At 42.7% G+C, this 25,814-nt stretch overlaps 1 protein-coding gene across 1 annotated transcript in view; it reads right to left on the bottom strand.

Annotated features, from left to right (window-relative positions):
- Positions 1 to 25,814, bottom strand: part of LOC139201783 (reelin-like) — an 87,156-nt gene that overhangs the window by 10,739 nt on the left and 50,603 nt on the right. The window contains exons 5-39 of the mRNA XM_070831199.1: positions 23,059 to 23,091; positions 22,841 to 22,919; positions 22,553 to 22,649; positions 20,926 to 20,977; positions 19,602 to 19,710; positions 18,847 to 19,087; positions 18,390 to 18,535; positions 16,232 to 16,383; positions 15,965 to 16,080; positions 14,714 to 14,922; positions 14,143 to 14,271; positions 13,924 to 14,033; positions 13,682 to 13,748; positions 13,196 to 13,429; positions 11,952 to 12,113; positions 10,968 to 11,204; positions 10,355 to 10,547; positions 9,480 to 9,592; positions 7,552 to 7,689; positions 7,159 to 7,345; positions 6,123 to 6,328; positions 5,774 to 5,945; positions 5,343 to 5,549; positions 4,983 to 5,218; positions 4,712 to 4,869; positions 4,394 to 4,601; positions 4,203 to 4,279; positions 3,540 to 3,698; positions 3,220 to 3,414; positions 1,458 to 1,731; positions 1,207 to 1,347; positions 903 to 1,080; positions 682 to 766; positions 381 to 563; positions 66 to 234 (exon numbers count right to left, since the gene is read on the bottom strand). Coding sequence (XP_070687300.1) covers positions 66 to 234; positions 381 to 563; positions 682 to 766; positions 903 to 1,080; positions 1,207 to 1,347; positions 1,458 to 1,731; positions 3,220 to 3,414; positions 3,540 to 3,698; positions 4,203 to 4,279; positions 4,394 to 4,601; positions 4,712 to 4,869; positions 4,983 to 5,218; positions 5,343 to 5,549; positions 5,774 to 5,945; positions 6,123 to 6,328; positions 7,159 to 7,345; positions 7,552 to 7,689; positions 9,480 to 9,592; positions 10,355 to 10,547; positions 10,968 to 11,204; positions 11,952 to 12,113; positions 13,196 to 13,429; positions 13,682 to 13,748; positions 13,924 to 14,033; positions 14,143 to 14,271; positions 14,714 to 14,922; positions 15,965 to 16,080; positions 16,232 to 16,383; positions 18,390 to 18,535; positions 18,847 to 19,087; positions 19,602 to 19,710; positions 20,926 to 20,977; positions 22,553 to 22,649; positions 22,841 to 22,919; positions 23,059 to 23,091 — 5,452 coding nt within the window. The remainder of the gene's footprint in view (positions 1 to 65; positions 235 to 380; positions 564 to 681; positions 767 to 902; positions 1,081 to 1,206; positions 1,348 to 1,457; positions 1,732 to 3,219; positions 3,415 to 3,539; positions 3,699 to 4,202; positions 4,280 to 4,393; positions 4,602 to 4,711; positions 4,870 to 4,982; positions 5,219 to 5,342; positions 5,550 to 5,773; positions 5,946 to 6,122; positions 6,329 to 7,158; positions 7,346 to 7,551; positions 7,690 to 9,479; positions 9,593 to 10,354; positions 10,548 to 10,967; positions 11,205 to 11,951; positions 12,114 to 13,195; positions 13,430 to 13,681; positions 13,749 to 13,923; positions 14,034 to 14,142; positions 14,272 to 14,713; positions 14,923 to 15,964; positions 16,081 to 16,231; positions 16,384 to 18,389; positions 18,536 to 18,846; positions 19,088 to 19,601; positions 19,711 to 20,925; positions 20,978 to 22,552; positions 22,650 to 22,840; positions 22,920 to 23,058; positions 23,092 to 25,814) is intronic.

Here is a 25,814-nt window from a genome sequence, read left to right on the forward strand (position 1 = left end):
TAACAACACAAACACTGTCCAGACAACGTCATTGTCAACATTTAAAAACAAAGTGTTTTTCTTACTGCCCAGTCTTTTGGTAGGGGCAATAGAGCCCGGTGTTACCCCCCGGGTAGAACAGCCAGTTAGACTCATTTGGACCTTCCTCAAAGCTGTCTGTCACCACAGGTGGGTTGTGTAAGGAGCTGCCATCAATGATGAGATCGTCTATTACCCACACTTCCTCCTTCTTACCTGAGGGGTATAACATTGTAGAGATTATTACTCACTAGTTCTACAGTTTCAGGAGGCATGAAGATTTGGAGAAGAAACACACGAGAAATGTAAGGAGCACGGAGTGTGTTCACTTTAGTGTGCAACCACACAATGTGTCTACTCACCACTGTTGTAAGGCTGCCAGAGTCTGAAGCGGGTGGCGTTGGTCTGAGCGCTGGCGGGCAGCGGCAGGTGGAGGAACAGAGTGTCAGTGGAAGCTGGGAAGTAAAACTCATCCAACATCAGCCAGCTGATTCCTCCATTCACAGAGTACTGCAACAGCACTGAATGAGAGCGCTCTGGGACACCTGAAAGAGCCCACAAGATACAATATTACCACGAAATCGTGAGTAAAAAAACCTATTTTCACCTACTAACCTATAGATGCTATAATGCTATACCAAGAGGAAATATAACATGCATTACCTTTGGTGATGAATTTGAAGGAGAACTGGATATAGAGAGTGTTTGAGCAGTCCAGGTCCCGTGACACTATCATTCGCAGACCATCCTGAAATCAAACAGACAGGCATTACATTGTCGGTCAGTTATGAAAATTTTTTCTAAAGATATCAAGCTGTGTCTATGTGATTTAACTGCGTTATTATTGCTCTGGGTGTTCTCTGCATGGTGTTTAGGACCCCTACCCCTTTGAAGATAAGAGCCGTGCCAGATTTAAGAGGCTCTCCGCTCAGAGTTCCTCTCTCTGCTCCATACACCTCAGGCCAGGTCTCCTGCTGCAGGTTCTCATTAAAGTCCTCTCTCAGTACAGATGGCAGGGCGGCCAAAGGCACACAGTGTGCCCCTCCGTAACCCTTGTCACATCTGTGTGAGAATTGGATAAAAAAAAACAGTAGAGTTAAGTAACATTTACTTTGTGGGGAGAAAACAAGTGTAAGATGACTATGGATTAAAATTTCTCAGCTGTGCAGAAAAGCCAGTTTTACTTACACACAGCGTCCGTTGTCACACAGACCATGACCAGAGCACATCCAGGGACAGCCAGGGGCAAGTAACACATTATCTAGAGCCCATCCTTCTGCACCTGGGGTGAAGTGGGTCTGAATCCAACGGAACCGAGTTCTGGGGGAACTGAGAGGATTCAACAGCAGGTCATGAAGAAAAGTAGCCTTTTTGTACTTTTAGAAAATATACCAATACTGTCTACCAATTTTGGGGTATAAAAGTTCAAAAGCACATACTTCGCAGCACTGGGCAAGTAGACTGTGATCCTCCTCCAGTGTTTGTACTGGGTGGAGGTATAGATGGAGCTCTGAGTATAACCAGCACAACCAATGGCGGGGGGCACACACTCTGGGGTGATGAGAGACCAGTGATGGCCGCAGTCTGTGGAATACTCCAGTCGCACACCATGGGAGAAGGAAGTGGACTTGCTACAGCCCATACTCAGCTCAAACTGCAGGAATGATGAGCCTGACACCTCAAAGTCCCAGCTCTCTGCATATCTTGGCTTTTCTGCAGGCACAATGTAAAAGCAAAATCTGGTATTTTCTATAGTCTGATTCTAATGTCCACACCACTGCACAATGATTAAACAGTATTTCCTACAATAACACCTCAACAAAACACATAAATATTTCACACACACATATTTCAGCCATAAGGAATTGCACCTAGTTACCACATTAAACAGACTTGCACTGCAATGAGAATAGGAATGATGCTTTGCTTTGTTATGATTCGCTTTCAGTGTTGCTGCTGATACTGGATCAAAGAGTATTTTAAAAGGAACAATGCACTAATTCACTTCATATATACTTCTGGTGGAATCTAAGTGATAATGTGTGCAGGTAAATACAAGTGGTTTTTCTAACGAAATTCATATTGTGTCTACTGCTGTTTCTACTCACAATTAGCTTGTATGTGCCTGCTTGGAAGTTTGGTTCAGCCAAATTTTCGAGCTCCACCCTACCTGAGACTGTACCTTGTCCCTGCTTGTAAATCAATACGTAGCCATGAGGCCACACCTTCTACGGTCATTGCTCCGTTACTTTTCATTTGCATTTTTTAAAAATGCTGGGAGAGGAGATATTAGCAAAAGTGAGGGTGTAGTTACATTACTCAAGCTCAGTTAAACAGCAACATTTCAAGTTACAACCACCAACCAGTTTCTTTACAAACTGAGCCGCGGTCAAGCAGGGTCCTGTGTGCAACGTGTCTGCCCAGGGGGAGCATGGACAACCCCTAATTGCGATGATAATTTCACATAAAATGAAAAGTGTACACCCAAAACCCAAAGTAACTATAAGTCCAAAGGCAAATGATCCAGTGAAAATAATCGGTACTGTTGAGGTATGTGTGAAATATGTGCATTAACACAGGTTTGACTTGCTCTGTGTGTTCACATGGGAGCGTTTACACTTATAGATGTGTTGCCAAATTGCTCTTGCTGTGCACGCTTAATAAATGTGCCCAGTTGTAATGCAATATTTGTGCAAAGTAGACCCGCTCACAGCTTGATGTGAGCATAAATAACAGGCAGGATGTTCATTCAGGTTTGCTCTCATTAATAATTCAAGACACACGGTGCCACAATAAATGGGTGATTCAATTTTAGTCTGTTGTGTGGTAATACTCTTATGTTGCCACACAGCCATGTACGTGGTTTGTGGAGTATGTGTGTATATAAGTGAATACATGTGTTCGGGGTATGTTAGATATGCATGCATGTGTTTGTTGATCTTTAACCTATTTTCTATCATGAAAAGACAACTGAGTTGTGCAGCTGTTTTGAAGTAACATAGTGTTTTACATGTACAAGCACTGCAGCTTCACTGAAGCAGCTGAGTCTTAAGTATCAAACTTTATGTTGAGGGAGCAGCGAGTTGTTCTTTCATGCAAACACTTTCTGTCTAGGCATTACATCTGCATCAACGCTGTAGACATAAACCCTCTTCCCTAAATGTATGGGCTCATAAACAGTAATGTGTTGGTGTGACTCACTATCAATGGCCTCAGAGTTGAAGGTAAGTGCTGTGTCCAGAGACAAACAGTCCACAGTCACCTCCCCACCCTGAATACGGTACCAGTTGTGCCTCAGGGGGGTTGTGCCGTCGAACTTGTCATGGAAACCTGTTCTGGAGCTGTCATTCATCCCGATCAAGACATCATCCAAAGCCCACTGGGGTGAGTGTTTTCCTGCAAGGATGGACAGAAAGAATAAAAAAAATAAAGCTGCGGCATCAAAATGATATTTGAATGACATTTTATTTCATCATTTTATATGATTTCTACTGTATTTTACTCCCTAATTATGCACTAACCTTGTTGTGGCTGCCACCACCGAAATACTGTGTAGGATGTTTTGGCTGCTGGTGGCAGCTCAATGGTTACCACTTGGGGCTCCAGGAAGGAACTAAAGTCCAGCTCCCTCAGGAACTGCCACTGGATGCCATTATTCGTAGAGAACTGGACAATGACACCTAGAATCACAGAAAAACATGCAGAATGGATAGCACTTTTAGAAGAAAAACATGTTTAGATGCAGACATAGAACAGAGAGAAAGTACAAGATGAAATAGAATTGAATAACAGTGCTGTAGCCCTGATTATTACAGGCACGCTGTTTAAGAGGCTGGTAGTGTTTTATCTGACACTGCAGAAATGGTCAGGCTGAGCCTTCAGCACAGCTGCAGGCTAGAGGTCCACATTCTGCTGCCTAATGCACAGAATACAACAGACAGCACAAGACTTTGATTCTTCATCAGAAAAAACACTGACAATTAGAAGCAGATCTGTACCTACACAGACTTGGTTGGATAACGGCTGTTCAAAAACAAAGGGTGAGAAGGAACAGATGGAGACAAGCCAGTTGTGACCTGATCAGATCAGATGTGGAGCTGCTGTCTTGCTGTCTACAGACTGCACTGTAAAGGAGCAGCCACATGAATGCAGCAGAGGGCCTCAGTGCAGTAAGTGATAATTACCTTCATTGCGGGACCGAGGCCTGGTGCAAGTGGGCCCCAAACTCTTGCTGCCGATTCGGATGTAGAATTGGACCAGCCTATATATAAAGAATAATAACTAAATTTAAATTTCACATTGAACAGACTGCCACCCATTTAACTGATCTTCACTGCTTGCAGAAGAGAGATTTATAGGTGTGATTTCCACTCACCGTGTGTTGGTGGTGTCTAGAGGCACTGTGCGTGCTTCTCTTCTACCCGGGCTGCTGAAGTAAAGAGCTTTGCCCTCACTGATGATGCCACAGCCACCTCCAATTTGTCCCCCACTTATACTTTGCCAGAGTGGGCTCAGCTTCCCCTCAAAGCCCTCTGTCAGCTCTGTGGGACTGGCTACGGATGGGACACAACTATCCTGCTCCACTGTGGAAAAAAGCAAGGAATCATAGGGTATGAAACATAAAGATACATAAAAAATCTGAACCTTTTGTTTAATTTTTTTAAGTTTTATCTTTCACTCTCTGTCATTTTACCTGTGTATCCCATATCACAAAAGCAGACTCCGGATATGCAATCCCCATGTCCCCCACAGTGGTTTGGACAGGGTTCAGAGATGTAGACCCCATCCAAGGAAAAAGGTGGGGCATCTCTGTACATGCTGCTCTCCTGGAACCAACGGAACCTGGTTTTACTGGGAAAACGAGGGGAGGGGATTAGTAGGCATTTCAATTACAGTAGTCAGCTGCTATTAGAAAAAGTCATAAGTATAACAGCATCCAATTGCATGCCTGTTGCCATAGCTACCTGGCTGCAACATTACGTGGTATGACCACAGTGACCCTGGTCCACTGTTCATAGTCTCCAGTGTTGTAGACAGTGGGCTCTCTGAGCTCACGACCACTGCCCTCACAGACGCCTGCCCCTGGGGTTCCTGGGTAACAGCCCTCTCTGACCAGGGCCCAGGTGCGACCAGCATCATGGGAGTACTGCAGCAGGACTGGGGCAGACGCACTGAACTCTGACTCGCAGCCTATATTCAACTGGTAGGGGAAAAGGCCAGAAAATGAAAGAACGATTTGATTTTGATTAAATAGTATTGAGTACCAGTTTTTCCACATTAAAGTACCTCTTCTTTTGTAGTTTCTATACTTTTCACGTATGTACCTTAAACTGAAGGGTGTAGCCAGGGCGCAGGGCGAGGTCCCTGGTCACTGCAACCCTGTCCCCATCAGAACGCCCAAACACCATGGCGGAGGGCGTTGGGGCACAGAAACTGTTGTTGCTTTCCCTCTCCATGCCTTCATTACCCAGCATCAGCCACACACTCATTTGGTTCAGAGGGTAGTCGAATGCAGGCTTCTCGTAAAAGTTCTGTGGAGACAGAAGATCCACAAATGTACGTGTTCTGTGTTGACAGCTGTTAGTGTCTGCAGCAGAATATATTTCTCATTAGATAAATAGATATATTTCCAGAAAGATTCAAGATTTTATAGCTGTTCTATCCCAGAAAATAAATAATATCTCAAGATATTGCACAAGGTCAGAGCACAAAATGTTGAACGTTAAAGGAAAATCTCCTCAAATTGATTCCTGACCTGTGGTAGAGTTGGATTGGCCATGGGGATGATGTGTTTCTCCCTCTCTGACAAAATTATGACATCATCAATTGCCCACTGGTCATAACCTTCCCCAGAGTGAAGAGGTTGCCACCAACGAAACCTTGTGGAGGGTGTCTTAGAGGCCAAGGGGAGCTCATAGTGGACAAAGCTGAAAGTGGAAGAAAAGGCAGATTATAACTGTTTCTATTTCAAAACTCAGCAATCATTACAGCCTTATCAAACAGTCTTTAACCATACAGACTACACGAACAGTTAAAGCAGATCTTGTTCGCTGGTAAAGATGAAAAATATAAATTTTCCCTTTTCTTCATCCTCAGGTTCTCACCGTGGCTTGGTGAAGTCAGTGAAGTACATCTCAGCAATGAGGCCCCAGCTGATGCCTCCATCGTTGCTGTACTGCAACAGTACTCCTTCCTCCCTGCTGTCTGCCTGGTTACACTCGGCCCAGTCTCCACCGACTCGCAGGTAGAACTGCACAAACTCCGCCCATTCAGTGTCCAGGTCCCAGCTCACCAGCTGCCTTAGCCCAGCCTGATGACAACACGCACACATATATTCGTACACATTAAGAAAAGGAATATTCAACCAGGGAGCTGCACGACATACATATGCGTTGTTAATGGGCCAAAGGAGATATGGCAGTCATACTGTATCATAGTCACGTGATCAAAATATGAATTTGATTCGATTCTATTGCCAGCATCTTTGTCAGTCCTGGAATAAAGATTACTGCATCAGATACGAGAGGCTACTTCCTGGTAACAGCTGCAACAAGCAATTTTCCAGCTGTGAGTTCTAATTTAGATATGTACCACACCACAATACATCAGAGACCCTCTATCCAATCAGAATCAAGTATTCTATGGAGTCATGGTATGATAGAATACAAAACCTATATGTTTTCAGGGTAGAGATGATTCAAAGGTCAAAGGTCAGCGGTTTTTGGCAGTAAAAAATAGAAAATAATAGAACAGAATAGAAATAGAAAATAATCAGAAATTGTTTAGTGTGCCTCTGCCAAGCCTGCACAATTCTCTAAATTAGCTATTTTTATAACACAAAATATTTTTCCATCTGTAATCTGGATTTGGATTTGCACCAAAGCACGTAGGGACAATGACAGAATTCATGTGCCTGATTTCTGTCTTAGAAGCAAGTGCCATAGTTTATGAAAAAAAAATGAAAATGTTGGAAAATGCTTCATTCTTGCAATGTTAAGAGATTGTTTAAAAACTTCCTGGCTCTGCACCAAACCCTTCATCACTTTTTCCTCTCACTTTACTGCTTTACTTGCTGATAACTAACAGGAAGACAAAGGACCAAAAACATGATATTCTTGAAAAAGGACATTTTTGTTTTACCTTGCTGAAGTACAGAGATGATCCAGATGAGACCACTCCACAGCCCAGGTCAGGTGTGACCACCTCTCCACCAATCACCTCCTGCCATGTGGCCAGCAGTGCATCCTGGGACTCAAAGTCAGAGAGAACACTGGAGGAGAGCGGGGAGGAGGGCTGGCAGTCTGTTCCAGAGAAACCATCATCACACCTACAAGAGAAGACAGTGGCTGAACTTTCCTCTAGGTTCCTCTATGCTTTAATATGTATCGAACAAACATCCATCAAAAGGTATTTATGGACATCCATGTTGAGTGATATGGAAAAAGTAATAAAGAAAAGCACAACCTATAAAAAAAAAAAATAAAGAACAACCTCAAGAGGTTTAATGTGGGTGTGTCTGTGCGTGAAGCTGACCTGCAGTGTCCATGGTCACACCAACCATGTCCATGGCACATGTTGGGACACTGTTGGCCGATGTAGATGTCGTCCAGGGCCCACTCATCCTGCTCCCCGTAGTAGTTCTGGATCCAGCGGAACCGTGTAGCACTTGACCTGAGCACAGAAGGTACAAACACACACAAAAACAGTTTAACTTAATTCACATTTGAGAAGCTGAACAAAATGTATATAGATTGGAGGAAATTTGTGATATGGTAACTGACTGCTCAATTATGATTGATAAAAAAGTGACATAATCCTAAAAATGCATCACATGATCTCAAAAACCAACAGCGATTGCTCGCATGTCAATCATATCACCATGTTATACTCTTAGTGACAGAGATTTGTGGATTTCTGGCAGGTAAAGATTAACCTTATCACATGTGTATATGTCAATTATTATTATGTGTGTGTGTGTGTATGTGTTGGTTGTGCGGTTGTGTGGAATGAATGTCAGAGAGAGGGCAATATCATTATCACATAATCACTGTTAAAGATGGGCTGTGGATGTGAGTGTGTGTGCAGCATGGGTACATGTTTGTGCAGGTGAGCGCATTCTGCTGCTTGCTGTTCGGCGCATGTACAGCAATGACAAATGGTTGTAGAAGCGTAGATGGGCAGGTATATTAGGGATTATATAGCAGGGAGGTCTCTTGGTCCGCTGCTCCTGTAAGCCATATCAACTCAGACCACCTACTGATCATACAGAGCTGGCCACGGCTGTTTTATTATCATTTACTGCCATGACCTTGTGACCTCTCATCACACCATGAAGGAGATTAGACCACCTTTATTTAGGAGCTGGGGCTGTGGAATGAAATGGAGGTGGAGGTCACGGTGCTCCATGAGGAAGGTTTATGTGATTATTTGAGTTGATATATGTGTGAGCTAGGGGTGTAGCAGTATATGTATTTCTCACAACTGTTCAGTGCAGGATGACTGGTTCACTATGGGGCACGTTTAGCTCTGTTAACCCTTTAAACTGATAAATTGCAGTCTTACTAATCTAATGCCGTGTAGTCTTTGTATTGGCTCACTCAGAACACACTTTTTAGATTCTGAGTTCATCTGACAAAGCTTTGGCAGTGCGTCAGTTGTTGACTGTTAGCTAACACATGCTAGTCAGTTTATCTGAGCTCCTAGAGTGGCCAGAATCACTAACATCACAAACACAAATGGAAAGCTAGAGCTGGAGGAACCTCACATATCATTTAGATTCCATATTTAGGAAAACCATATTTTAATATTTTTCCAGACAAGGAGTAGAGAACCAGACAGAAAGTGTCTGCACCTCATTTGTGTTGCCACCTGTCAAGCGTGTCTGTTTAAGGCTTCGGATATTTTGTCACACTCAGTCGATTAAAAAGCATTTGGTCTTTTCTGTATCCTTTCAAGCGCGCAAAGTTGAGTAACTGAGTTGTTGTGATTTTGAATTGCTCGGATGTTAATGGCCCATGAGTTACTTTTTAGTGTTGAAATATACCAAGGCAAAATCCCCAAAAATGTAGTAAAGACTGAGGATATCGTATGGATATCTCTGTGGAAGGGTGAGAAAGACAGCATTTGAATACTTTTGCATTAAAGGGTTGCAGCAAATTTCCCTATTACTGTGCATTAAAACCTTGGTGTGGTCTGTTGTTGAATGCTTGCTGTGTAACATTAACTGTGGCTACTACCCACTGTACAGTGTGTGTGGAGCCTGCAGCCTTTAAGAGTAATAGGTGTAGATGCTTCCTACTGGTCTCTTTTTCAACGTTATGTTATACATTTGACTGCATTTCAAGTGAATTTTTGCCTGCTAACCACAAAAAAACTGCATGAAGATCAGAGAAAAAATTATCCCACAGGGAATTTTGTGAATCTTTTTTTCTTTGTCTGCTGTACAGATGTGTGTTACTTACCATGTCTTTTGAGGCAGAGACAGAGTGATGCGTCTCCAATCTTTGAACTCCGATGGGTGGTAGACACTGGGAGCTGTAAACTCAGAGCAGCTTGGCATGCCGGGCAGACAGGCCTAGGCAAAAGAAACAAGGGTTTCATTATAACACACTTTTTTATTGCATGACCCTTTAGGGGGAAAAGTCAATGTTTAATGTTGATTACTTACATTTTTTTAAATTTTACTTCAAAAGTTTTTCATTTTTTATTGAGGATTTTAGGCACACCCCGAGGCTGCATGAGCCTCATAGCATATGCATATAAAAGGCCAAAGCAAGATTACAGTACTGCTGACCTTGAACACTAGAAGAAAAGCAAGGATTAACACTAAAGGACATTCTGGGAGTTACATTTTTGGTCTTGCCAGATGACTGCGTTTTCATGCACATGGGAGAATTAGAGAAAATTCAATGATGGAGGACTCATTACGCCCTATTCAATTCCAAAGGCAATAAAAATCTTGGCAGATACATTGGTGCCTTATGAATATTTATGAGCCAGTTGTGATCACAGAAAATCTTTGTTGAATCATGGGAAGATAATCTGCTTGCTGATTCAAGTATTGCCATGTATTTGCTAATAGTTGGATGATAAAAAGTAATTGCGATAATTTCTCATCTGAAACAAAGTGCCACATTTAAAGACTGTCATTATTTACGCATTATTACTGGGGCTGTAATGGATAAATCAATATTCATGATCATGAATAAATGATATGTTTCCTTGGCTCTCCGGGCTGACTTCTACAAGTTTTAGTCACAAACAAAGGTGTGAAAACAAAAGGATAGGATGTTAACAATTACAGGGAACAAATCAGAATGTGTTTCACGCTTCCTACCTCTTTGACCAGGTGCCAGGTGAGGCCATGATTGGTGGAGAACTCCAGGCGGACTTGAGTGTCAATGTGAGGGGAGGGTTCGCGGCCACATCCCATGACCAATGAGAACTGTAGACTGTAGGATGCTCCGATCTGCATTGATTGTGTTTCTACATAACGAATACTGGAGCCAGGGCTGGGCTCACCAGAGAAACTAGAGTGCAACATGAAAGAGGACAGGATATGACACTGTCATATGTTGTGGTACACTTCTTAAAACCACCAGGTGTACAGTTTTTATGTGGTTGTAGCTTCTTTCAGATAGGAAAATTGTTTGCAGAAATAAAAATCATCCTGTTGAAAGTAGGTGGAATCTATGTGTTGCTTTCAGTACTCTACGTATGCTTGTGTATTATTGGAAATTCTCCATTTCTACACATATTCACTTTAAATGGACAAAATGTCAAATAACTGATGTATATAATACCTAAGAACTAACAAATGTCAGTTCAAATGTCTATTCAATCATGCTTCCATCCAGCAGACAACCTTCCTTAAAACTGAAAACTAAAGCAAATGCCAAAGCTAAATAGTGAGCAATACAGTTTTTGTATCAGGGCATTTAGTCGCCTACCTGAGTGTCCAATCATGCTGGCAGTAGGGCTGGACATGGCCAAGATAGAAACCAAGACTCTGGGTGACGTCCAGCACGTTGCTGAAGTCAAGACTTATGGTGTTGAACAGCACAGAGGTCATGCTGATTTCATCCAGGGCCCACACGTCATGGCCACGACCTGAATGGTATGGCTGCCACCAGCGGAACTGCACACCAAACTTACGAGCACCAGCCGGGAGTTCAACCGACACAATCCTGGATGGGGGAAAAGAGACTATTAAACTGAACTTTATTGACACTTAATGATTTGACATAAGAAGTGAACTCGCAATTGTCACAACCACACAGAGGTAAGAATAGTGAGATATATTAGGGGATAGAATCAGTATTGGCAACACTTAAGATGGAATTAATCAGACAAGCTGACTGAACTGTGACTCAGGCTCTGACTTGGATCTAAAGCCCACATATCACAGTCTGCTGCTTGTGAATACTGTACAGTTGGACAATCTTTATCAGATTCTGACGCAATGCAGATTTTTGAAAAAAGCATTTTATGTCACTCTTTGGATTGTTACAGTCCACTCTGTTACCACAAAGGCATCTTTTTCTCCTCGACTACGCTGATTCCTTTATCATGTTGTTTTGTACAAATATGCATGCTGATACTGTGAGAACCATTGCTTGTAGCTGCAGGTCAGATAGTTGTACAGAACTTGTCCCTGAGTCACTGGCCCCTGCTGACCTTTCTATTGCTGATGAAGAGCACTGAGACCCATTCTGCGCAGCTGGAACTCAGCCCAGTTTGTCTTCATTACACACAAAGATGGCACTAACTGACTCGATGGGTCCCTGTGGCTTACACCTCCAGCACGTCATTAGCAGCACAAATGTGTGTGTTAATGGAGTTATAGTGTCTCTGTGGAGTCATAATCATACAAGCGTGTGCACGTAGGCACACACATCTCATGCACACACTAACACTGTATACATAGGAGGTACCTTGGCTCGTGGAAGCCTTGGTAAGCGTAGTGCTGCAGCAGTGTCCAGGTGATGCCGTTGTCTGAGGAGTAATGCAGCAGGACACCCTCTCCTGGTTGGTCTGGGGCAGGACATGAGCTCAGGGTGCTACGGCTGCCCAGGCGAAGTGTAAACTGTAGGTATCTGCAGAGAAGTAAAGTAGGAATATGACAGAAAATGAAAGCAAGACGGAGCAGGGCCAGTTGGAGAGAGGAGGGAGTACAGTAGCAGTTGGGACCGACAAAGTGTGAAAAGAGGAAATGACACAGAGAGAGGGAGAGAAAAGGGCAGGTTGATAAATGAGAAGAAGAAACAGTAAGGTGACCAGGAGTGTGTTCGGGAAGGAGAGGTGATAGAGAGAGGGGTAAAAGGGTAGATAAACAGACAGTCATGCAGAGCAGGAAGGTGGGAGGGAAGTGGCAGGATGATGGATGAGATGATTAAATGAATGAGGACAAAATTAGATGAAAGGAGGTGGAAGGAAAGAGTGAGACAGAGAGAGAGAGTGGATAAGAGTCAGAGTTCATATCCAAGTATTCATGTTCACTGTACATAGTTTCAATGTAACATGAATTGGTCCTCTATGTGTTCATCTATGCTTTGGCAGACATATTATCATCTACACTAATGTAATAGTTATTATGATTTCTGTCATCTGTCTCTGGCTGCCAGTCACCCCCCCCCCCCCCCCCCCCCCCTCTCTCTGTCCTTGGCTGAGCTGTACTTTCAATAGAGCTGTAGTTTCCATTTTCAGGCAGCTGTTCACTCAATCAGCCAGGAAACTGGCATTAAATATGGCCATCAGGTGGCACACTGAGAACCGCAACAGGCGTAATCAATCTAACACAGATGCCATATCTAACTTCATCGTTCTCTCTCTATCTTTCTCTCACACATTTTCATCCTCTCCTTTTATCTCTCCTCTCATCTGCAGTCCTCCCCATGATCACAATCCATCTTCCAGCATAGGAACACAGTGTATGGGGGAAAGAGGGATTGACGTAGGAGGAGAGTGGATAGCTGAGTGCCTGGAACATTTCCATTGTAAATCAGAAGTACAGACACCTGATGAAGCCACAGTTTTACAAAGTAATCTACTGATTGCAAAGAATTAAAATCTGCTTGTGTGCGTCCTGAACATGTGCGTGAATATGTTCCCTTATGTCTGCATGCCTGTGAAGCAAGTTAGTGTTCATGATCCTGTTTTTTATCAGCACTTTCACTACCTGGCTTGGGAACTGTCCAGTGGAGCGGTGACCAAGTGTCTCCTGCTGTCCCTGTTGAAGACCAAGGCCTTGCCGCTGGCCAGCACGCCACAGCCAAAGCTGACCTCAGCCCCACGAAGTGAGGAGAAGCTGTGGTAGGAGGAGAGGCGTGGGCTTGAGAAACCCTCCGACAGGAAAGCTGGGAAAGTCTGGGAGGCAAGTTCGCAGGCTGGACCACTGAAACCTGGGTCACATCTGGTAGGTGGGGATAGAGTGAGAGGAGAGGAGAGGAGAGGAGAGGAGAAGAATACATTAGACATTAAAAAGAGTGAAGGGTATAAATGAGAGAAAGAAGACAGAGATAATGAAAATCCATTAATAAATCATAACATAATACAATTTGATTAATTTTGAATGGTGCTGTAGGGCATTAGGTGGATAATGAGCAGATGCATTTTGAAGGAGGGACATTGGATTTATTTGGTTTAATAAAAAGAAGATCCTTACTTGCAGCCTGTGCGAGAACAATGTCCTCTTCCAGAGCAAAAACGGAGGCAGGCTGGACCAATATACACTGAAGCGAAACACAGGCATGCAAAATTCATTTTATTTTACTGCAAAAATAAAAATTTGCTGAGCTATAATAACTTGTTTGTGACACTGTATTTTGTAGATTGGGACCTGAAAGGAGGGGATTTGCAGCTTATTTGTTGGGTCCACGTACTCGAGAAAACATGTATAGTACTAACCATTGTCTATGGCCCACATGCTGCCCGCTCCAGTCCCAGACTGTTTCCAGCGGAACCGTGTAGTCTCTGTGAGGGCAGCGTTGGGCAGAGGGATAGAGATTCTGGTCCACCTGGGGAGACAAAATACAATATCTATACACCCGCAGTGACTGACTGACAAAGACATACGGTTCAAACAACCACAATCACACACATACAGATGTGCTGAGCCATTCATACCCGCTGTAATTATCAGAGGAATAGATGGTGCTGTGAGGTAGATGGGGTCCAGCACAGAGCTCTGGCAGGCACTCGGTGTGGAGCAGAGACCAGGAGCGACCGTGGTTGGTGGAAAAGTCCAGACTCACACTAATGACAAATAACAAAGAACATTTTATCGGAACATTTCAATAACCTAAACTAAAATAGTGTAAAATAACTTAGGTATTAGGTAAAAAAAACATGATGTCGCCATAGACTTCACCACTTCTCTTTAATTAAAACTGCTCTCTGCATTTACAATATATTTGTAACGAACCTTGAGGATTTAAATACCCGGAAGAAATATAACATGATCTTAACAAACTCCTCAAACTCACATGTCTCACCCACATCAATGAATTCAGCTTGTCTATTGCTCTATATAAGAGCATTATGCTCTTAAATTTCCTGTTTGCGCCAGTTAAATAGAGAATAGAGTAATAGTAATAGGAATAGTAATAGAGTGAATCTAGAGTATCGCAAAATGGCAAAAAGTGGCAATATTTCCACAAAAAAGCGCTGCCTAACCTAGCTTTAAAATGTGTCACACCTGTTGGCAGGCTGATAGGAGCCACAGCCTAGATTGATGGAGAACTGAGCAACATGTGTGTGGGTGCCAGGTAGCACAGGCAGCAGCTGCATGAAGTCCACGGCCCATACATGGCGATTTGCACCCCCATGCGACCACTGCTCCAGGCATAACTGCGTAGCTGGCGTTTGTAACTCAGTGGGCAGTGCCACTGATACCACTGCAGGAGTCTGAAATGGGAGATAAAATAAATAGAGGATAGAATGAATAGATTAGACCAGAGGGAAGATACTAATTAGAAAATGGTGAAAAGTCATTTTTTTACAATTGCAGTTTCCCTAAAGCTCAAGATGATGTCTACAAATTACTTGATTTTTGTTACCAGTAGTCCAAAAGAGAAAGATATTCAGTTTGTCTTCACATAAGACAAAGAGGAGCAGTAAATCCTCACAGATGGGACAAATAGACATTCTGCATTTTTGTGACTTGAATAATTAACCAAAATACCTGCCAATTATTTATCTAATGATCATTTAATAGTTTCAGATCTCATATAAATGTATCAATCAAGTCTGGGAATGTGAATACGCTGGTTCAGAAGTTAAACATGTTTCAGTGAGAAAAAACATATTTTACGCGTAATCAAAAGCTATTCCAAAGCTTTTATTCTCAATTAATTCAATTGATCCCAACAAGACTGTGGGGCAGCATGGTGGTGAGGTGCTGTGTCACAGCAAGAAGGCTCTAAGTTTGAACCTGTGGACTGGATGGGGCCTTTCTGTGTAGAGTTTGCATGTTTTCTATGTGCTTGCATGGATTCTCTCCACGTAGTCCGGCCTCCTCCCACAGTCTAAAGACATGCAGGTAAGGCTAATAGGTGACTCTAAATTACTCATAGGTGTGACTGTAAGCATGAATGGCTGTCTGTCTCTATGTGTCGGCTCTGTGATTGACTAGCGACCAGCCCAGGGTGTACCCCGACTCTCGCCCAATGTCAGCTGGGATTGGCTTCAGCTCCCCAGCAACCCTGAAGGATAAGTGGTTTAGATAATGGATGGATGGATGAACAGCATTAGTGTTGTGATCTAGAATACGTGGTCAAAATATAGGGCTTCAAAGTCAAAAATCTAAAATTTCACCACCATAACATGGTGCCACTTACTCACAATAACTGTGACTGTATTAGAAGCTGGTATGCAGTAAAATGAGCACTCCAGGCTAATTAACCATATATAGTTTTGATGTAGAGTAAATATTTTTTGTATGTCTCACCCTGTAAGAAGAATATGGAAGGGTGTCAAGAACCACATGTTCCCTCCTGCCTACAGACTTTCCAAACACAATCACATCATTCTCATGGGACTCTCCTGGATCGCAGTCACCACCACCTAAACACAAACACACCTCTTTATGTTTATGCAATGTAATATACATGTGAAAAAAAATAATAGAGCAAGGCCATGTACACAACAATGTATTAAGAAATTTGTTCTTTAATCCAAATACATGACAAATACTATGAATGGAGGATTTCCATACCCATGGTAAAGTAGAAGCGAAGGTTTCCATAAGATGTGGTGTCAAGGTAGGGGGTGCACACACTTCTCCGGCTCTCCTTCTCAAACACTAATGCTGAGCCTGACTCAATCTCCCCACACTGGGTCCCATAGGCAGCTCCTTCTATGTCCCAGCTGAGTGAAAAAAACACAGACAGGGAGGGCTGCTTTAGTAAGTAAAATTAGTTCTCAACACAGAATGTTTATCTTGCAGTGCTATATATTTATTAAAAAAAAAAAAAAAAAGTGGTACCTGATTTTTTTAAGGCAGCATTTCACCAACATTAATGACTCTAAAACAAAACGGGCCATTCAAGCAGCCATGTCACCCTATTACACTACTTTTACAAAACTTTTATACCTCATTAGTAGGTCATATTTTTCACAGCCACATGGTTTATGACTAACCCCAATCTACTTTTAAATTAACACTTGATTCTTGAGAGTAAATGTACCTAAAGAAGGGGAATAATCTTGAAAATGACAATGTAATGTAAATATTATTAAAGATTACAGTTGAAAAAATAGAAATGGAAGCAGAAGGACTACATTTACTGTGAATTTCAAACACTTAACTGTAGCCAAATGACAAAATGAGACTTAACTGACATAACAGCACACATGCGCAGATACAACAATTATAGGAAGCAAACACTTGTGTTTATAGATTGCCTCTTTTACACAACATCTCCCCATGGAGTATTACTGAAGTCAGTAAACATGTGCCATAATTCACACCTTGCCAGTGAACAAACACACAATGCCAGAAATACAGTATAAATCACCTGGAGGAGGACTTACACATACAGACACACACACGTGCAGACACATATTTCTGCACAGTGGAGAGAGGATCCTCATTAGCACTGACAGAAGTTAACTCAGTATGTCAGCCCTCTACTGTGTTTCTATACCCCTCCACCCTCCCTCTTTCTCTCTCCCCCCTGGTTCCCTTCTATTTTCTGCCATGCAGTATATAAGCTGGTGTGTCTCTGTCACAGTCAGTGTTGGGTTAAATGACAATTAGTGGAGTGTGGCAGAGTTGCATAAACACAAGCAAAAGTCTCCCTGCTTACCACGTATATGTGTCAGCCAATGATGCTAGATGTTTGAGAGCTAGCATGCAGTGCAGCATGTTGGCATGCTGTGGGTAGGTGTGAGGGTGCGGGGCGGCCAGAGAAACACACTCCTGTTTGAGGTCCTTCTCATTAATGGAAAAATGTACTGACAGACCTGGTGCATGAGGCCTGTTAATTACTCTCTGGCAGTAACACTATCTATCATCTCCCCTCTTTTATCTCTCCACCTCTTGCAGTGCTTCTGACAGCGTTTCCTTGCTGTCTCCTGTCCAGTGTGTGTTTGCGTTCATGTGTGTGTGTGTGTTCGTCTCTCTCTCTGAACAGATGGAGTGATGTCTCTGTAGCAGTCAGAGGCATGGCATTCACCTGTGTCAGCCCCCAAGCTTGACTTAAACTTGTGCAACACGCTGCATGTCGCATCAGTTGACATATGACAAGTGACAGGTGTCAAAGCACATGCATGTATACACACAGAGAGAAATACCAGAGCACTGATATTCTACCAAAATATCTCCCCTCTGTTAACTCTCTCTTTCTCAGCTAAAACATGTCCTGGCACTAAAATCAAATTTACCATCTAAAACTGACCTTGCATTCATTAAGGATAATGACAACCATAAACAAAAACCATAAAATGTTAATGCCTTAAGTCTCGCAACCAAATTTGGTTTTACTGTTCTGCATTAGCTTCATTTGCTGTGGACCAAACTCTCCATCAGTATCAGGTCAGCTGAGTCAGTGCCAAATTTTAAAAAGCTTTAAAAAAAACCATAAATATTTGCAGAATATTACAGAGGATTGACATTTTAATAATGTATTAATTCAGAGACGTGTTATTGCTTATATTTAGTTTTAATTGTCTAGTGTGACCTTTCTGTGTGTGTTTTTTTTTTTGCAGTTAATGGTATTGTTTTTGTGTGTGCCCTTGTGAAGCACTTTGAAACTGTGGTTTTAAGAGGTGCAATAGAAATAAAGATCACTTACTTTCCTATTTAACATTTAGATAACTTGATCCAGTAAAGGGGTGACGGGTAAAGAAATATGAACTTCATCATGGCTTACTTTGAGGGCGGGCTTTCAAAGTCTTCCTCCCAGTAGCTCCTTCCCTCCTCACGATGTAGGTCAATGTCTCTGGTGGACGCAAAGCTGTGGCCAACTCCCTCACCACCATGGAAATACAGGGCATTCCCTTCAGACTGACAGGCATGCTGACCAATAAGAACACAGGTGTTACCGCATGCAGCCAGTTACCACTTTTGCATAGCAGTGTCTTAAGAAAATCACTTGCAAAGTGAAACACGTTTTATGTGGAAATGTTCTTCTCCTGCTCTAAGGTTGAAAGCGCCTCATGACTGTGTGTATTTACTCAGCTTTAACATGCAGCGGAACATAACTTCTGTCTTTCAAACAACAGCGATTCATTAATTTGAATGGTCATTAGGCTTTCTATCATATTCCTAGCCACAGGGCTTTGACCATTTGTGAATGAGGCCCATTTATTCATGGTTTATCAGTGTACCTTGACGGTAGCTCCAGGGAAGAAGAGCCAGTTGGCAGTGTCCGGAGGGTCTAAGTTGTCCTCCAGGAGAGGGGCTCTGTGTGCAGCATTGACCAGCAGCACATTGTCTAGCCCCCAGCAGGACTCATATCCCTCAGGGCCTTGGGGAGCCTCCTGAGACCAGCGCAGACGAACGCCATCAGCCTTGGAGTGATGCGGCAAGGGAAGCAGGTGGACGACGGTGCTGCTGTTCGTAGGGGCTCTAGAGGAGAGGAAAGCAACATAAGGGTCTTGGTGAATATGTGTGTGGTGGCTGTGTTTATGTAATTAAGTGTTTCATGTTTATGCACTGAATAATCATTATTTATCATTCAAATAAGGCTGAAATAACCAAATATGGACAGGCACAGCATTCCCTTATGGTGGAGTGAAACTGTCAGTGAAAAGCAGGCCTCCGAATGAGTCCGAGTGACTTAGTAGTTAATCTATGAGTTGGTTTCTGTGTCGACACAAAAGCAAAACATGAACTTCCTGCAGCTAAATATTGTAGTTAGAAGGTGAAAGTATCATTACATAAGGCCTCTGTTTTACAGCTGACTAAACAGAGAGAGGCAGGGATAGAAGGATGAAAAACAGGGGGATCATAGTGACAAACAGGAGATGAATGACAAATTGAGAGGGGGAGGTGTGAATGAGGGAAAAAAAGAGGACGGGTGTTCGTAACAGATGGAAGGCCTGTGGGATGGATGAGGAAGAAGGAAGAAGAAGAGAGAGACCTGATCTTCTCCAGTGTGATCCAGTCATCTGAGGTGTTGGTGTTACCACTTAGGCTGTATGACACAGTGATGTTGGGGTCTGAGTAACTGAACCGGCACGAACCTGAGCCTGGGGAATATAAACACACACAGAGGACAGACATACATGACCGTTAACAGAAAAACTGAAAAACCGGCTTCTTTTTTTTCAACAACTGAATTTTATCAGCAGGGCAATGATCCTTTGTATGCCCTGAGGGGCAGTCAGGCACAGCATGGTAGCTTCTTCTGACTGATTGCTCTCACATTCCCTCCCTTAGCCAAGTGGAAAATTATGTCTCAATGGTGTCATGCTGGAACTAAGTGATCAGCTGCTTAACAGGGCTGAGAGAAGTTAGGAGGCGGTATGAAGGGGATTGGCAGAGGTGAATGGTGGAGGAGTGCTGATGCAGGATCAAAGGCTGTATAGTTAACTACAGCGAGGTACTGTTAGTGCATCTGGGTTTGTATTTCTGTTTGACGACTTTCTATGGCACCAGACTAGTTTTGAGTATTTGAAATGCAGGTTTATGTGGGTGCTGTGGGAGCTGACGAGGTCAAAGGTTGCTAATGGAGGAAGCAGGCTAACCCCCACGTCCCCACCTTTCCTCTCCCCATCCCTGCTCTCCCCCTCCTTGCACACCACCTGACGGTGTGCAGTGTCCATGTCCCGTCAGTGTCCTGCCGTGCTGCTCCATCCCAGCTGAATATAACCGTGCATTAACCTGCCACTGCACTGCTCTATTGAACAGCTCCATATACAACACTACTGCATCACAAACTCATACTAATGACCTGCAAATGAGAGCACAGCCAGACAGAACGAGAGATGGGAAAAACGAGGGAAAGAGAAATACAGGAGAGGATGAAAGGGGCTGTTGCTACACTATGTACTCTTATTTCCTCCAAGTCATGTTCCCATGAGAACTGGCGGATGCATGTAATGGACATGAAAAATACAACACCTCTAAAACCTCTGCCATGGCCTTCTGGGTGTCTTTCCAGAATATTGTAAATCATTCATCTTAGGAGAGGCGGAGTAGAGAGAAAGATGGAATCAGAGAGAGAGAGAAAGAGAAAGGAACACAGAAATGCATTGTTACCAGTCAGCTTACTGACGTGTAACAGGAAAAAGATGCCTATGCTTGGAGGATGAGAAAGAGATCTATTCGCCTGGATGTAAAAGAGTGTTGCGCACAGGGCTGAGACGTCTGAACAGGGGTTAAAAGGTCTCAGACATCAGCCTCTTGTACAAAAGTCTTAATGTATTTATTGTTTGTAATGCATGTGGACATTTTATACTCACCCAGGGCAAACTGCAGGACTGAGCCTGTGCTGGTGTTGAGAGGTACAGTGGTCTGAGGAAGATATACAGAATATCATTTTTAGAACATAATTAGCAAAGTGTTTTTAAGTTACCATCAAGCTGAAAACTTCACTGACGTTCTCAAGCCTTATATGGACATTTCTATATTGCTGTGAAAGAGTGAAAACTTCAACCATTGGAGGTGAGTAAAACAGCAGGTGGTGTTAAGTTACTCTTCAAATGGCTGGTAAGTCGGAGGGGCATTTTTTTCTTAATATCATATGTGCATGCATGAAGCGGTGTGTGTGAGAGGGAAAGAGAGAGAAAGAGAGAGAGAGAGAGAGAGAGAGAGAGAGAGAGAGAGAGAGAGAGAGAGAGAGAGAGAGAGAGCAAGAGAAACAGGACTGTGTACATGAATGTATGTTCTCTTTATTAATGATGTTGTATTAGTGACTGCCTGTGTCTAAATATTTGTGTTTCTGGATGTGCGTGTTTGTTGCACTTGACAGATGAGCTACCAGGCAATGGCATCAAACATTTGGAACAGTGACAGACAAAGCAAATGTTTATCAGAGAAGTAAATAGAATCACGAGGCACCTAACACTTCTGCGCTGCTGCTTTATTTGTTACAGCAGAATAAATAGTCTGAAATAAACTTTATACAGATAAAAAAGAGGGCATGAAAGGGTTGGATAAGCAATTATAAGTGTGTGTGTGTGTGTGTGTGTGTGTGTGTGTGTGTATGGCATGGTCCATGCCAGGCAGTGTCCTGACACTATAATGCAATACTGCAAAACAATCATGATGTGACAACAGGTGTAACAATGTTCTAAATTACAGTTGGTTATACACTGTTGCCCATAAAGTTGGAATCATTGTTCAATACCCCCAATTTTGTTAAAGCCTTAATACACAGTTTGCAAAGGTTAATTGTGGTTTAAGTTTCACCGTGATATATTTGGAAGAGTTTGATCAATAAAATTGAGAAGATATACACTTTATTTATCAAGAATAAATCACATTGTCACAATCATTTCATGAGAAGAGGTAAAAAACATTTTATTCCAACTTTATGGGCAACAGTGTATATTATGTTATATAAAACGTTTGTAACTTCTTCACACAAAGAATGAATGGTATGGTAGTCCTAATTTGAGGTCCGACTGTTTGGTCAGATATATTTGTGCACGTTTAGTCATGCTCAGCATAAAACAGGCAAGCAAAACCAAATGTGTGAAGCTTGCCTTTTCTGACTCGATGTACACACATATTTTGGATTTCTTATTTCTTATTATATCTTTCATATTAGTTGTCACTGTAAATAGAACGGATACTTGCAAAATCTATAATTTTTTATGGCTAAATTTATGGGTTTGTTCTAAAAATTCATCTCCATCCAGCACTTTACCAGTCAGACATTACCTTCTTAGTTAGAGTGGCACAATAAATATAAAAGCTTGTGGTGACTTTATAGAGATATGAAACATGAGATTCTCCTGTGGTTGCAGCTAGTATGCTGTAATTTACTGTAGCTGTGGTTGCGGCTACTGAGTGGCTGGTTTGGATGTTTGGTCAATGGGCCATATAATGTACAGCGGTCACAGTGTGGTCAAACATGGCAGTTACCAGCTCGCGCTCTCCGAAGGGCTCACAGAAAGTGACCGCTCTGCCATGCATCAGTACTCCACACTGCTCTCCCACCTCACAGTTGCTGCACTCAGACCTGTTAGGAGGGGGGAGGAGAAGAGAAGAGAAGAGAAGAGAAGAGAAGAGAAGAGAAGAGAAGAAAAGAGAAGAGAAGGGAAGAGAAAATTGAGTTAAAACAAAAGTAAGAAGTATTAAGAGACAGCACTGAAGATGTACATAGTTGTTGCACCCTAAGATTACAGGAAGAGTCGTAACCTTTTCACCTACCAGATGCTCGGGTCCAGCTCGCCTAGGGGGTTGGAGTCAAAGTCGTCACGCAGCACTGCATGCTTACCATGGAGCTCCACTACACAAACACATTTACCATTTACCATATGCACACAGTTGGACACAATCTGTATGACACCTTGTTACTGTGAATAACTATGTGATTATTATAACAAAACAAAGAAAAAGAATGAAAATGCTTTGAAATGGAGACTCACCAAGACTAGGTCTCAGTGGGGACTCTGTTGGTGCTGAAACAGAGAGAAAAAGAGAGTAAATACTGTGAGTTATACAGCGGAAACATCTTGTATGTACAGGTAAAGTTTGACGTCAATCCAATGGCAGTCCTGGTCCTGGTTAATATATGAACAAATGTAAATGCACAGACTAAATGGACACTTTATATCTGTGCTATTTTGCATTGTTCATTACATGGGTAAAGTGTTCATTATTCAGTAAGTTCAGGGAAATGGGCCCATTCTTAAATCATCTCTGAGTGAAACAAACTTTCTCTGTGTCCTGGCCGGCCGTGGCTGCAGTCTCCTGGCTGCTGATGTTAATTCCTTTCAGTAATGAAAGGCTGGGCGGCCATGATTAACGGTTCAATGCCAATTAACCGCCATCCTCCCCAGAGGCGCCTGTGTGCTGTAATCTGTGTCCACTGCCTAGCTAACACTCTCAACCATCAATCTCTCCCAGGGGATACGTAGCTCTGGGAAGAGGGGGAGATGTGAATGGAGGGGGGGGGGCTGAGTGTTAAGATTTAATGAATCAAATATGGGCTTAAAAAACACTGGCTCAAACTCAATCACTGAGAACACTTTGTAGAGTACAGTCTGCATTCGCATTTAACAAAACAGCGTAAAGTTTCAGAGTATGGGTGTGACCTTTGTGCTAGAAAAGGTGGAGGAGGTAGTACAGAGTGAGGTTCAAAACTTAATAAATCAAACTGAGAGATTTTTGATAGATTAGTTTGGTGGAAACCATGTTTCATTAGCTGGCGCACATAGGAAAAAAACAGGAATGGTGTGATAAATGTTGCAGGTTGGTGAATGTCATTTACAAAATTCAGACTTGCATCGCAAAAAGGGTGTACTAGGCGATGATGAAGGTTGAGAACTTGATGTAAATGTTGTATATTTGAGATTCAGCCACGTAGAAAATAAAGTAAATGTAATTTGTGCTTCTTTGTTATATTCAGTTTATGTTGCATGCCCATTTAACAGATTTTCAGTTTAACCGTGTTTCATGATCACTGATGGTGAACGGCACAGTGACTTTAACCTAAGTGAACATGTCACCTCTATATCCTTTTGAGCTTCTTTACTCTACTCTGGTAGGTGTTTTTTTTTTTTTTTTTTTTAAGACAGCCTTACTCCAGACTGAAGAGAAGGATAATCTGCCACAGTATTCTCCATCCAGGATGAGCCTGCCCACCTGATAAAGCACACTAAGATAACACAGTGAAGACTTATTCCAAAGTTTCATTTCAAGTTACTTAAGACTTTCTTTCAAACCTGGCAGCAGTTCTAAAATTACCTCTAAGAGAGGGGCCTACATGTAAGAAAGCCCACCTAAAACCCCTCATAAACAACAGAACCTGAATCAAGAGAGGAGGGATTATCAAAAAAAAAAGGTTTCTTACTATCGCAATGGCTCTGCAAATGTCTTTACTTTGAGCTCAAGCTTCATTTTAGTTAGCTGCCCTCATTTCTTCCCATTGGATCCAAATGCTGGGCACTTAAAAATGGATTAACTATTCACAGAGAGGTGGTAAAGTTTCATGCTGACTGTAGAAGTTGGAGTCTTAGTAGCCTGTGTGACAGAGCTGGGCGGTTCAGTGGTTGCGACTGTTGCTGCTGCTCTGGTGGGCCCTGACGCTCTCCTCCATGGCTGGAGCTCGGGCTCGACGATGAAGCCCATTAAAAGCAGATCAAAGGGTTTTCTTCCTTCCTCACCCTCTAATCCTCCAATGTCTGCTGATTCAAAACATGTTTAGAGGAGCTATCAATCCCAGCATGTGCAACTCTCCTGTGCCTTATTAACATTCTTACTGAATTAAATAAATAAGATGAAATATGCAGTTGCATCCTTAGTTTACATGAGTATGTACTCATCTTAATGTTCAACCTGAAAAGAGCATGTACTAAAACTCGATTCCTGGTAATCCACCCTCTCAAACTGACATACAGTAATAAATGCTTGGTTGGAATTTTACTCTCTACAGTCTTCACCCGTCTCCCTCTTAAACAAACCCTCTCTAAATCGCTCTCAGTCTTTCTAGTCAGGCCATTTGGCTGGAGAAAGGCCCAAAGATTTTTTTTTTTTTTGGGTGGATAATCCCCTCAAGCTTCCAAAAAGGCCTCATTTACAGTTTTCTTTCTCCATGCTTCATCACATTCTCCTGCTGTCTCTCTCACTTGCCTTCTATCACAATCTCTCCCTCCTGCCCACCCCTCCATCCGCACCCATTCTGTCTCTCTCTGCCTAACCCTCTGCACATCGGGAGCAGACAGTGGCGCTCATTTCACTTGGATTAATCCCCTCTCACTTTCTTAAAGACTTCAATTACTGCCTCCTCTATTTGCGGCTCATCTCTGCTAATGCCTGTATCTCCCTGGCCAGGGCTTATACTCACAAGCATGCAGAGGGACACACACGCCGAAAAAGCACACATACACACAGACGGCTTTGCCTTCCACAGCTGACCCAACCCTCGCTGCTATATGCATGCACTCATATGTGCACATATAAACAGGAGCAATTAAAAGGAAGGGATTCTCAATAAACTACACTGGGACTAAGATCAGATGGGTACTTATGAGCAGGGTTGGGGTGATATGACGGGGTGGGGGAAGGGGGGGCAAATGAGCATAAGCTTTGGCAGACTCAGACATCTCTGCACAAAGAGCGCAGGGCACAAGTCATGCTAAATCTTCTCCCCCTCTTCTCTCCATCTTCCAGCTCTAATCTC

This window comes from Pempheris klunzingeri, chromosome 5 (assembly GCF_042242105.1).
Source record: "Pempheris klunzingeri isolate RE-2024b chromosome 5, fPemKlu1.hap1, whole genome shotgun sequence".
NCBI lineage: Eukaryota > Metazoa > Chordata > Actinopteri > Acropomatiformes > Pempheridae > Pempheris > Pempheris klunzingeri.